This window comes from Alexandromys fortis, unplaced genomic scaffold (assembly GCF_014885135.2).
Source record: "Alexandromys fortis isolate MF-2015 unplaced genomic scaffold, M_Fortis_MF-2015_v1.1 scaffold_99, whole genome shotgun sequence".
In the NCBI taxonomy this organism is placed as follows: Eukaryota; Metazoa; Chordata; class Mammalia; order Rodentia; family Cricetidae; genus Alexandromys; species Alexandromys fortis.
Window position 1 is genome coordinate 3100003 of NW_026067982.1, and position 13536 is coordinate 3113538.

Genomic DNA, 13536 nt, shown 5'->3' on the forward strand with positions numbered 1-13536 from the left:
CTATAACCAATGTGATTTGAATCCAGTCATTTGATCCAAAATTTGCCAACATACTTAGAGGCTATTTACAATACCTAATGACTGAAGTTCCAACTCGCTTAGGGACAGAAATGCAACATTTCTCCCCCCAGATTGGTGGTAGACTGGGAAAACATATCTAAAATAAAGGTTTGAGAGATTTTAATGCACAGAAATGGCTGTACCTAGTCTTTAACTCTGTCCAGAGCAGATGGAGTGGAAGTCTTCTAATCCTTCAGAACTTCATCTGGCGCTGACCTCAGAAAAAAGAGCCTTTCTCCTGCATCATCAGACTGACCTTCTCTAGTTCCTCCTTGTTGTTCTGTATAGTTCTTTGATCCTGGGGTTCTCTTTAAAAGAGGAGAAGAGCAAGAGGAGAAAAGCTAAAATGAGTGTTTTTGCAAATCTAAACAATAATAAATTGGTTTGCATTTTAAATGCATTGCAGAGCTGGAGTTGCTGCCCATGCTCTAGCCCTTGGCTGCCATGCACAAGGCCATGGTTGGATCATCAGCATGGCAAAAGTAGATCAATAAATGTATAAACAAGGAAATGTACTGCAAAAATCTATATCCATTATCCAAGCCTTTTAACATTGGAGATGTATTTTTTTTTTTAAATAAAGAAAAACTGTTCTCTCACCACGGTGGGCTCATTTCTGTTGGCTGTTGCTCTCTCTGTAGTTGTACCCATTTTACCTGAAGGAAAACATTTGGAAAATGAGGGCTATTCATATTCATCATGGCATTACTTAATTGTATAACTATAGAAGTAATGATAGCATTGATAAGAATTTTCAATTGTTTTATAAAATAACAGTATATTAAAGTTGGGGTGGTAGGGATTTTTTTCTATAGAAAGCTTATGTCCTACAGTGGAAAACTCATTATTTGAGAATTACATGTAAATAAAAACGGAGAGTCTACAGAAATGAACCTCTAACATTTTATATTACTGTGATAGCCCAGACATGAAGGTGGGGGCTCAGAAAGAGAAAGAAGAGCAGGGAGAATGAGTGATACAGGATGAAATGAGGGGCAAGAAGAGAGAATTATAGGGTACTTCACAGTAAGCATGTCAGGGTTAGGGCTAAACTAGAGGAACCCTGTTAAATTTGAATTTCAGTATACACCAGTAATTTTTAGTACACGTTCCATGCAAAATTTGAGACACTGATAATAATTATTCATTGCTTAGCTGAAGTTCAAATCTGTCTCTTAAAAATAAAAAAAAAGAAAGAAAACATCCTGCTCCTCTCCTGAGCAGGTTGAGTCATTGTCACCCATTAAAACTGTCTTCCTAAGGCAGCAGTTTACTTTTTAAATTTTTTACTAAAGTCATAGTTAGAAAAAAGACTGACTTTATTCTTCCTGTCTGAAGTTCTGTGAAATTTTATGGAAAACAAAAGAAATTACAAATTAGTTTCATCACCTTTTAATACCACAAATACAATTTTATGTTTAGAAGGTTCGGGTTGCCTCAAAGCTTATAGAATATTTAAGAGCAATACTTTTTTTTTTGTGAAAGATCTAGATTGAGTCAGTTGTGGCTTCTGCCTCTGCCTCCCGAAGTTTTAGGCATCGGGATGAGAAATTAATGAAGTGAAGTAAAGGTAAAAGGTGAGAGGAGGAACTTGCTTTCAGAACAGAGGGTCAGCGAGTAAATAAGTTCTCAGGCACATTCATTTTCCACTTCACTGGGCTTCCATGTCAGTTTACAAATGTAGCATAGCATCTACACAGCCTTCAGGTTCTCCTAAGGAGAATCCTCTGTTCTCAGAAAGCTCGAAAAATGCTAAGAGCCTGGGCTGTGGGAGAAAAAGACCGTCACAATCAAGTAGTTTATCCCAGCTAGGTTATCGCTGAAGACAAATCCTTAATTCTTTAAACACCAGTGGGTGTGATTGGAAGTTCATCTGAATTTATAGATTTCTTAGTGCTTGTACTTTCTAAGATAGGTGACAGGCAAAGGCCACAAACAGCAGTTTTGAGATCATTCGAGTCAGGCTGTAAGGGCTGACACAAACCCTGAACCAAATTATAAGAAGCAAACTCCTTCACTTGTGACCTGTCTGGGGGAGGGGATGGGGGAAGGAAAGACTTATCTCTGAGTGAAAACAACAGAAACATTTTCTTGGAGAAGATCAGATGCAGCCCAGAGATAAGACTTTTGAAGATGTTAAGTCCCAGGTTTCATGGAATTCCCCAAATAGGGATTGCTTGAACTGTAACAAAGTCTCTAGTATTTGCCAAAAGACACCATTAACTCAGCCAGGCTGCACACTGAACAGTGGAGGAGGGACTTTTGGCCAAGACCAGTGGAGCCAAACTTCCTTGTACTTGGAAATATCTGAAAAGAAAGGACTTGTGCTTGCCTGCATAGCCTAGGAGGTGTGTCCAAAATGGCACGCCACTCTTCCTCTAGGACAAGTTTACGCAATTCAATTCTTTTGAAACCAGAGGAACCAGAACACCCATCCAAGAGGGCTATTAAGTACTTAACCTTCAAGTAGTCCTTGTGTAATAGCCCAGCCCATTTTTACTTCATCGCCCTAATTGCCTGATTTATTTGTAGCAGAGAGGAAAAAGTGTTCGACAAGAATTATGGAGGAAGTAGGCAATTGCTTTTGTTTTTTTTCTTTGTTTGGAATGGGGTGAACTATAGTTCAGGGAGGAGAATAATAATAGTTAAGACTTGTACAACAGAACACCGAGTTTAATGTTTAATCAAGGCTGCCAGTAATACATCTTGGTGCCACATAGCATGGCACAAAACATCAATAGGCTCTTTTCTTCGTTTTTCATTTGGTATATGAATGGGGCACATTTTGTCCTAAGGGTAATAGAAAGCCAGTCTCTTACAGCATTTCCCATTTCCTGAATTACCATTTATTATGGACTTGGCTTAGATGTGGTTGGTGCCACCTACCGGACTAAATATATAATTACAGGCCTCCCAACCCATTTGTAAACACTCTCTAAACAGCCTTAGGGAATATTCATTTCTTCATTGGGAGGATGCTACTATAAATAGCTAAGTTTGGATTCCCATCACAGTTTTCAGAACTGGAAGAGGCATAAGAAATCAAACCTTAACATTGCCATTGTATTGTTCGGGCCAGAATCCCAGCTTTACCTACCGACACAGAAGCCTGACTTTCAGAGTCATTATAAGGGTTACACAAAGTGAGAAGCTTTAAATGAGCCCTGTTACATGTGATGGCTGTAAATATTAGATACAGAAAAATTGAACTCAACCTGCCCATGTCGTGTAAGAGCTACAATACATATATCTATCTGACCCTAGAACCATGGCTTTTTCCATTAAATGAAAACTTCTCAAAATTTGGTAGTGAAATAATTTTAGGTGACACCTGTGATAAATTTAAGAGGTTGTATAACATGGCTTTAAATCCTGTAATTCACAGTGGGGGAAAGTTTTTTTCTTTTTTTTTGAAGCAAACTCTCGCCCCCAGGCTGGCCTTGCCCTTTTGTGCCTGATGCCTCACATCCTACATGCTGGGATTATAAACAGGTGTTTCTGCACCTGGCTCACTTATTGCCTTTCCAATGCACGGAGGAGTCTCGAAAAACCAAAAAAAAAAAAAAAAAAAAAAAAAGGGTTAAAGTTGGTCCTGTTTTTTTTTTTTTTTTAAATGAACTGTCTTGTTAATTTTATTTTCCAATAATGATAAAAACAGGTTCCAGGCTTGACCATCTCTCTAGAATAATTTTTTTTGTTTGGTTATTATTAAATTTACTTGTGAAAACGACATTGTTTTGTCATTTAGTGACACAAATTTTGTGCCTGTTCATGGAAGCTCACGCCTGTAATACTGGCTCTTAGGAGGCTGACGGAAAAGAACCACTGTGAGCCTGAGGACAGCATGGGCTACACAGTAATTTCCAGGCCAGCAGGGCTACAGAGTGACATCCTGCTCTGTTTTGTTTTTGAACTTTTTTTTTTCAAGAAATGCAGGTATGAAAATGAAATCAACCTGAGTAGCAAAAATGAAGAAATAAAAAGCAACAGTTTAAAGAAGTTGAGAAACAGTAATGCTACCACATTACTTTCCCACTCTTGATAATGATACATTTATTTAACAATTCTCTCATTGTCCCTTTGTTTTCTGTTGTTGTGAGAAACATTCTAATCAAAAGCAACTTGGGGGAAGGAAGGGTTTATTTGGCTGACAAGTCCCAACCACAATCTATCATGAAGGGAAGTCAGGACAGGAGTTCAGGGATGAAAGCAGAGACCATGGAAGGCTGTTGCTTACTGGCTTGTTCTGCCCACTTTCTGATATAACCCAAGACTCTCTGTCCATGGGTAGTGCCATCCACAGAGATTGGGCCTTCCCAAATCAATCATTAATCGAGGCTCCAAAAGACTTAAGGCCAATCTGATGGAGACATTTTTCTCAGTTGAAGTTTTCTTCTCCCAGATGACCCTAGCTTGTGTCAAGTTGACAAAAAACTAATCACCATAAGAACTAGCACTTCTGGGTTTCTTATAATAAAAAATAGAGATTATAAATAAATCAACATAACCAAAATCTATGACTGTTAGATTTCAGATCCATTTCGGCTCAAACCAAAGGATTCTGAATATGTGTAGACGTCTAGTCTCTGCTCAGTGAATACAGAGTAAATCTTGGGACTGCTGGATGGATCCTGCCTGTGGCTGCGGTGATACGTGGTGACTGAGCACTGTAGAACCCTACTCTTCATTTGTTAGACATGAAAGAGAAGAGGAAGTATGGATCTGTGGGCTGCCCCAGTTCAAACTGATCGTGTGTTCTGTGAGTGTGTAGAGGAGTTTCTCGAGGCACGCAGCTCGAATGGAATCACTAATGGAAGACTGACTTATATCTGAAATTTAAAGAACTGTTTCCTTACTATGTGGATCCCTTGAGGTGATCTTTGACTAATTTTCAATGACATAAAAACACAGCTGTCTGTTTTCCTCATACTTCTTGGCTTTTGAAATTTCCATATTAATGACTTACTGCCTCCAGGCTCTTTCTTTCCAACTTCCTGCTGTCCAGTTCTTCTCAAAATATAAGTAGAAAGAAAAAGAGTGTGGAACTCTGCCTGGGGATATGTAGTCCATCAGTTTTCTAGGTTTTCCAGATTTTACCTATTGAAGAAGATAGAATGTGCTGTGTGCCTGAACCAACTTGCTGCATTCTATTAAAAAATTTCACAATAATGACTTGTTAACTATTGTATCAAGGAGCAGATAAGACACAGTCTAGGGATTTATATTCTGGATTCATGGAAATATTATTGAGGATATTGACAAGCGACATTGTATAGGAAGTCTTGTCCCCTTTGTGGAGGCCTGTGGGAGATATTGCTCTCAGGTCTCAGTACCATGAAAACCTGTATTTGTCCTAATCAACTGGTTTGCTGTCACTTCATGAACACTAGCAATCATGTTTTCTGGCAAATTCAGAAACAAATTTATAACCTACCTCTACTAACTAAATAGCATTTCTATCCTACATTATCATGTTCTGACAGAACGTCCTTTTCCTTTGACTTGCTCATCTATTTATTTAATCATATGTGTTGTATGTTATTTTTATAAGACATTCAAGTCCTTTATGGACTAAGACCAGGAAGAAATTAGATACATACATACATACATACATACATACAGACATACAGACAGATACTGGAAAAGCATTGCCATTCTTGGGGTAGGATTTCTCATGCATGTCTCTTCTCAAAAATAAGAGTTCAGATTAATAGATCCTTGAAAATTTAAAGATATTTTCCCTACCCATCATAGCCATTATTTTACTTTGTATAAAATATTATGATTTCCAATGATATTATAACATCTTTAGGGGAAATCACTGTCATTCCCAGAAATACATCTGAATTAGTGAACTCGGAATCTTTGCCTACTATCTCCTACACTTTTGCTTTGAAGTAGCAGTATATCCAATATGACTTACGAGACCAGTTCTAGTTCTTAGGATAGGGGAAAAGGTGAAAGAAACATAAGTATTTTTGAATGTCAACAGTTATTGGTGTAGGAGGGTCTTCTTTCTATGTGTTGCTAATGGCTCAGCACTCTCTGCCTGGACAGGCTGCAGAATCAGGTTTACTAGGCGTGCACGGAGGGTTTCTGCTACCATACAGAGAGATGTTTCCAGTTTGTGCAGTGCTCTGCCTGGCAGATTTGGCTGTAACTCAGATAAAAAGCTCATTCTCAGAGTTAAAGTGCTGAGTGTGGCTCCTACCTGGCGGCCCCAGAGCTAGCAGAAATGGTATGTTCACCATTTTAAAATTGGAGAGAGGTGGAGCTAACATCCAGAGCAGCCCACCACTCCTTGGCCCAGAGACACAACTGACTCAAAGGCACAAGCGGTTCCACCGAGTTGGACTGAATGGGGCAAGCAGGCAGTACCGGTATTTGACCTGGGATTGTCACAGCTTAGATTCTTAAGAGCTTAGCATTTTAAAAGCTCTTCAAGACAGTAGAGAATTAAAGACAATGCAATAGGACAGGTTCAGACATAAAAAACCTCTAAATGGGTCATAGTTTTAGATAGACATATGTAGGCTTGGGAAAGAGAAGAAAAAGAGTATTAAAAAGTCATAAAGTTAGTGCTTTTTAAAAAAAGGGTAAAGTCTTTAAAGAGACAGAGTACAGATAGTTGTAGATTAAAAAAATAAGCCACATAAAAATGGAAAATTCACAAAGAGTCTGGATTCTCTGCATTACTGTATTTTTTTTAATTTTTTTTTGACTATAAAGGAGCTAAGTACAGAGGCACATCTCATTGTGTGGGCTACTAAGATAAACCAGAATGTATATTATAAAGGTATTATGACTTCAGAATTTGGTTCTAAGGATATGATGCTTTGGAAAATAGGTTCTTCTTTTGTTTTCACAGAAGATGAGAACTTGTGGATTGCTTCTAGACCAATAATATGGTTTCATGGTTTCTGTAAATACCCTCAAAAAATTACTTCACTCAACTGCTGACTGAGATGAACCTAGCAGACAGGTTATACCATGAAAGACCCGAATAACAGTGCCCCCATACAGCACGAAGCAGTTTGGAGAGAAAAAACTATGCCCATATTCCCAAATATTGTTTATAAATGTTCTTTTACATTTAAAGGGAGATATGATATAGATAGGAATAATTTACATTGGTATAAAATTTGCTTTATTGATATAAATTTAAGGTCAATCCTGTTATATGTATATTTCTGCTCTTGATTAAGGCATTGTGATTGTGTAGATCATTTAAAAATATAATGTATAATTAGGAAATATAGATTGTTAATAGATAATAATTGATAATAGTCAAGCTCATAGTCATGTTGGTTAGATTCTATAGATATATAGAGATATATTTCAGTTAGATAGGCATTCTTCATAACTTTCAAAGACTTCAGAATATGGCATTTTAAATGTTTTAATAACTTAGGGTTTTCATGACAATGAGACACGTCTGCTCCTGGCAGCACCAGCTACTTCAAGAGGAAGATGGGCATTGAAGAGAATCCTTATGGAGTTTGATAGCCATGTGGGCAAGAAACCGCTCTAGCCTGGACTGTTGCATAAACTGGAAACAAAGAACCCACAGAGAGAGGACTGCTGACCTTGCCTAAAGGTGAAATGATCCTTCAGGGTTCCTGGTTCACGTCAGTGAGACCTTCTGTAGGACACAAAAGAAAGTGACTGAACTGTCGTTAAAATTTCCTGCTTCATGGAAATGTCTGCTAGATACTATGGGCCTGTAGGCTGAAGATGGATGCCCCAACAGTACAAAAGAACTTTGGATGACTGTCGAGGCAGTGAGATGTCTCTGTGATTTCTAGAGTTTTGGAAGTTGCTTATAATGCATTTCCTGTTTACTTAGGTAATATTATATCCTTCTAGAGTCTTTGATGGAGTTGGAGAATAGATAGATAGTTAGAGTTTTCCTTAGTTATGATAAAAGATAAAATAGATATAAATATTGTGACTGTAATTCTTGCTTGATAACTGTTTTGTTATATGTAATTTTACTATGTTAAAATGAAAGCCTTTCTTTTTGTTTAAACAGAAAAAGGGGAAATGGTGTAGGAGGGTCTTCTTTCTATGTGTTGCTTTCATTGGTCAAATAAAGAAATCACCTTGGCCTTTTGATAGGGCAGAAGTTAAATAGGAGGGGAAGAAAAGACTGGGTGCTGGGAGGAAGAAGGCAGTGTGGCAGATGCCATGGCTCTCCTCTCTGAGATGGACTCTGGTTAGACTCATGCCAGTAAGCCACAGTCAAATGGCAATACACATTAATGGAGATGGGTTAAACAAAATATGTAAGAGTTAGACAATAAGAGGTTAGAAATAATGGGCCAGGCAGTAATTTAATTAATACAATTTCCGTGTGGTTATTTTGGGGACTAAGCTAGCTAGGTGGTCGGGAGCCGGGCAGGATGCAGCCTGCTCCTGCTCCTCTTACTACAAGTTATTGTCTACATATACTAAGGATATGATATATTTATCTTTACAAAGGAAAGCTTAATTTCTTCCACAGAGACTTCTTATCTTAATACAATAGCTACTGAATACTGCTATTAATGATGATTGTGAAAAAAATGTTTCTACACATTTAACTTACACTGTGTGCCAGGCACAGAGATGATCACTGTTAATAATGGGACCTTCAGTGTAACAGAAAAAAAAAAACCCTCCAGCTATGTACCTCTGATACTCCACCCACCTTGAGGCCTTGGAAGATTCAAAGCGCTTTGCTTTGGTTCAAAATTGTGCTGTAGGTACAGTGATAATTTTAAGTCATTGGCCTTCTGATAGTTCCTTAAGGCTTCAATTCTCAGCTCAGTCACTTTCCATGAGAGCCATTCTGAAAGAGGATGTTTTTCAATACATTCACATAATACTCACTTTTCTAAATTTACTACTACCTGTGTTTTGTTGTACAGATGTTGAAAAACAAGCCCCTGTGTTTTGTCTTTTATTATTTATTTGTTTATTTTTGGTTTCTTGAGACAGGGTTTCTCAGTAACTATGGAGCCTGTCCTGGAACTCACTCTGTAGACCAGGCTAGCCTTAAATTTACAGAGATCTGTCTGCCTCTGCCTCCTGAGTGCTGGGATTAAAGGCGTGTACCACCACCACTTGCCATGTTTTGTCTTTTAAAGTTAGGAAGATGGTATTTGTTATATTCCCCCAATTTCAAATAGTACAAAGTAAAAACATGGGAAGAAGTATTAATTATTCAAGGTAAATCCAGAGATAGGTGACTTCAGCTCTCACCCACAATGCAGTTCTTTTAATATGCAATGGAGGATGTGAGAATTGGCCTTAACAATATAAAGTTAAAAGCTTTTACATTGTCTCAATAAATATATTCCATGTTCAGCCTTGGAAAAGCTTAGTACCTGAAGGATGTTAGGTTGTTCCTCATATTTGACCCATTTTATTTTCTTCTGTTGCTTTTCCTGATGGAAGAAAGACCTTCTGGGTGACAAAGTAAATTGAGATAAAAATCAGTTTTCTCAATATCCTGCAACAATTTATAGCAAATTATAGTATCATAGATTGGCTCTTAGACTGGTTTTTATTTCACAGTCTTCTTAATTTGACCTCCCCATGCAATGCATTCTCTAAAAGCTACGAGAGTTCATTTTCTGTGAATGATTTGTTTTGGGAAGATGAGATGCAAATGTAATATCTCTAAATAAATTTCCACGATAAATTAACAAGTGTTCTGTGTGCATGGAATTGCCATTGTTGGTATGGGTTTTCTCATTTTAGGATAGCTAACATGATTTTGCAGAAACCTGTGGTTCTGTCTTACACTAATAGTATCCCAAAGATACTACACTGCTTCTAAAGTTGGCATCGGTTTAGGAGCACACCACACCGAAAGCAGATTATTGATTAATTTATCAGTTGCAAAAGCCACTACTGCTCAGAGTGGTTGTGTGCCTGCCCTCCTTATCCCCTCTACTTTTTCTGCTTCTGATATTTCTGGTTCACTCCTGGCCTTCCTAAGTGATATGGGGGAATTCCAGAGCCTGACAGAAAACACGAGAGCTAAAGGGATAGATGATTCCAGATGGGAAAATGAAGTGTCTTGGCAGACTAGAAATCCATAAACCCTAAAAGTCCCGATTCCCCAAGTTACCGCTGATTGTTAAAGGGCAGTGCCAGCTGTATGGCATCAGTGACTCTAATATCCTAAGTCCACTCACCTTTCCATCCTTCACGTCTGCCTTGGGCTTCGTCAGGAATGTTTTCTGTTGATCATGGAGCTCTTCTGACTCAAATGTCTGTGGAGAAACATTTTGGCAAAGCTTTAAATTAGTGGTAATTATGAAGCCAAGGTTTTTGGTTCCTGCCAGTCAGCAACTTCTCAGGGCTCAAAATGAAAATTATATACCTACCACAGGGGATTAAAATGATTCCTTAATGTTCCTTATAATAATAACAACTATTAACTGAATCCATATAATGTAGCACTGACGGCTAAGCTTCTCACCTCATTCCTTACTTTTGCCACTACATTACAGTCCTTCTTGTTTCATCTTCACAACTCTGGGAACTATTTTTGTTTCCATTGTATCATTGATGGAACTGAGACTTTGAAAGGTTAAGCCACTTGTTAATTGTCATACAGCTAGAGAAAGTACATGGGGCTAGAGTTAAAACCAAATCATTTCAGCAACTGTGAACAATTTGAAATGTGAAAAAAAAGTTTAATAAAATATATGTCACAAGTTAAGAAAGAAAAAGGGGAGGAGGAGGCTGGAAAGGTGGGTACAGACCAATTAAGTCAAGGCAGGGAGGGCTGTAAAGGATTTACAAGACTGAAACACTTTCAGTATTTTTAAATGATCACTTTGTTATGCAATTGGAGCTTGGCTGGAGGCAGAGACATGACAAACTGAGGATGAGGGGCCTGAGGAATGAGAGGTCCTGTGCATTATCTGTAGGACAATACTTTTGAGAGATCCTTAGGGGCACACCTTCTTCCACAGCAACTCCATTTCCTTCCGAAGCATCTTGTTTTTCTTTTCCTATTAGAAGAGGAAGAACCAAACAAACAAATGTGTTTGTCTGACTGTTAACTAACTTAGAAAAAAACAGCTGTTTAATCAAAGGGATTTGTGAACACGGTAAACCACAGAGGAAGACAGTAAATGAACCTAGCATTTCATACAGAAATATAAAAGATGATTTTGATGATGATGATGATGGTAGTAGTGGTGGTTAAGAAGTTATTTCAAGCAATAACTTTTTATGGTGGCTGTGAGATATATCAGAAATAAATTCTTAACGCTTAAGATGCTTTTAGATGACAGTCGTCTCAGTGCTTAGAGCATTAACTTCTAAATTTTAAAGACCCTTTATGCATTGACTTCAAAAAGATCCAAGACTCTTTCAAAACAAGCTTTTTTTCTTTTAATTTGATAGATATGTCTAACCCTTTAGAAATGAAAAGTATTAATATGCTTATATTCATTAACCACTAGGTGAAGCTTTCTTTTTTAGGTCAAAAAAATAGAATCTTGCTAGCTAGCTCCTGCTCTTTCCAGCACCCAGCCTGATTTCCTTAGCATCTCCTTGGAGTCCCTAGATCAAAGAGATACATGGTTGACGCATCAGAGGCTAAAGATGAGCATTTGCTATTTCCATGTGTACAAGGGTGGTCCAAGCAGCTATGCTCGGTAGCATCTACTGCCAACCTCTCACCAGGTTCCGTTTCATCTCCTCGGCTTCTTTAATCAGCGCCATGACTGAAGATTCCTCATATCCCCTCCCTTCCATGATCTGCCTCATGATCTGCAGACTAGAAGAAAAGATAGAAATTGTAAAATACGCATGCCCTTTAAAACATAAAACTAATATCTGCAATCAGCCAGCAAGTAGTCTTCCATGGAGGTTCAATGGGCGCTAAAATCCTAGGAATTAGAGAGGTCCTTGACATTGAAAGTCTCTGTCACTAGCATGATTCCATTCCTAATTGACATTAGGTCTAGTTGTGTGATCAGTAGTGAATCCCTTTAATAGTCAAGTGTAGGTCTGCAACAATCACTGAAAGTACTTTCCACCCTTTGAAAAGAATGTTTTAGTGTTTGATTTGAGGGAAGGAGTGTTTGGACCTCTGTATAGAAGGAATTAAAAACCTTGACATCTTTCAAATTAATTCCAGAATTATTCCCCATCTCACAGATAAGGTAGCTCCACTTCTTTCTACTGCTCTGAGTATCCAGCTCTGATTCATTATCAAGTCTGACTATGAGAAGGATACTTTAGGCAATCATTAATTTATGTTTGTGTTATTATCCTTTTTTACTGTCTGGATCTGAGTAGAATTTAAGGTGTAGGAAGTCTATATTGCTTATTTACTAACAGTTGGTTTTTGACCACTTCTTGCTGGATTTTGTTCTCCTGAAGTCTAAGTTCCTTAAGGGCTTGTGATAATGGTATAGAAAGAAGACAGGTCAACTGAAATGGTATTTTCTATGATTAGAATGAAACAGAGACTTAGTAGTTCCTAAGAACAATGGCTATTTCAACAAAGATTTAAGATCTCAGATGCCTAGGAATGTCTCCCTAATCCAAAGAGTTCCCATGCTCAGAAAAAAAAAATCACTCTTCTGCTTGGTATAGAAGGAGCAAGTGTTCATCCTAAAGTAATTCTACCAACATCAATAAGCAAAAGTAATCAGTGATCAGCATAACAATGATGGGCCTATATGATTAAAGGCATTTAACTGTTTCGTGGGTGGTCAGAGGAAGAGTAACTGTAGCTTCAGGAGGACCAAATTATACTTATTTTAAAAAATAAAGAATTCCTATATGGCCTACTTTTGTAGTGATACATTCTTTTATATTCTACTGGAATTGAATGTACAAATTTATAAAGAAAAAACAATCAGTGATTTATTTTTAACTATTTTATTTTACTACTAATCTATGGTGATTGCATTCTCCAGCCTTTCTGTCTATAGGATGCTGAGTAGAGATGCATACCTTCTTTGCCTTTCCTCCAAGTTAGCCATTAGCTTCTGGAATAAGAGAGTGTTCTTATCTTCTAGAGGCTTTAGTATCTCTAGAAGTTCCTGCTTTCTTAACTTTAAATCTTCATTCAGTTCCTTCAAGTAGTTGTTATCTATTTTAGAATTTCTGTGGGAAGAGGTGCAATAATCTACCTTTAGCTTAGGTAAATAAAGACCCTTTCCCCCTCCTAGGTTGCTGCCGTTGACTTCCCCCATGAAAGACTCACTTTTTTGAGGACAAGCAAGATCCTGAAGAGTTTGTGCCACTTGTCATCTTGAAGGGAAATTCCTAAAGATAAAGAGGCCCTCTTGAAAATATGCGTCTTCTCTCCCCAGCCAGTTAGGACATCATTTTCTGCTGCTGTTCTTGAAGCTCCTGTTTCATTGGACTGACTTTAGCTACAGCTTGAGGTCACAATAACCCAGACCACAACATCAGCAGAGATTGTAAACAGTGTCAGGACTGCTTGATGGCTGAACA

General features: G+C 37.9%; 1 protein-coding gene across 1 annotated transcript; it reads right to left on the reverse strand.

Annotated features, from left to right (window-relative positions):
• Positions 1-245: 245 nt before the first annotated feature.
• Ccdc196 (coiled-coil domain containing 196) lies at positions 246-13329 on the reverse strand. Its single transcript, XM_050158458.1, is given in 10 exon segments — positions 246-368; positions 661-716; positions 8750-8872; positions 8875-8890; positions 9429-9488; positions 9983-10067; positions 10222-10322; positions 11746-11842; positions 13030-13182; positions 13283-13329. Coding segments are annotated over 10 exon segments (861 nt in total).
• Positions 13330-13536: the final 207 nt, after the last annotated feature.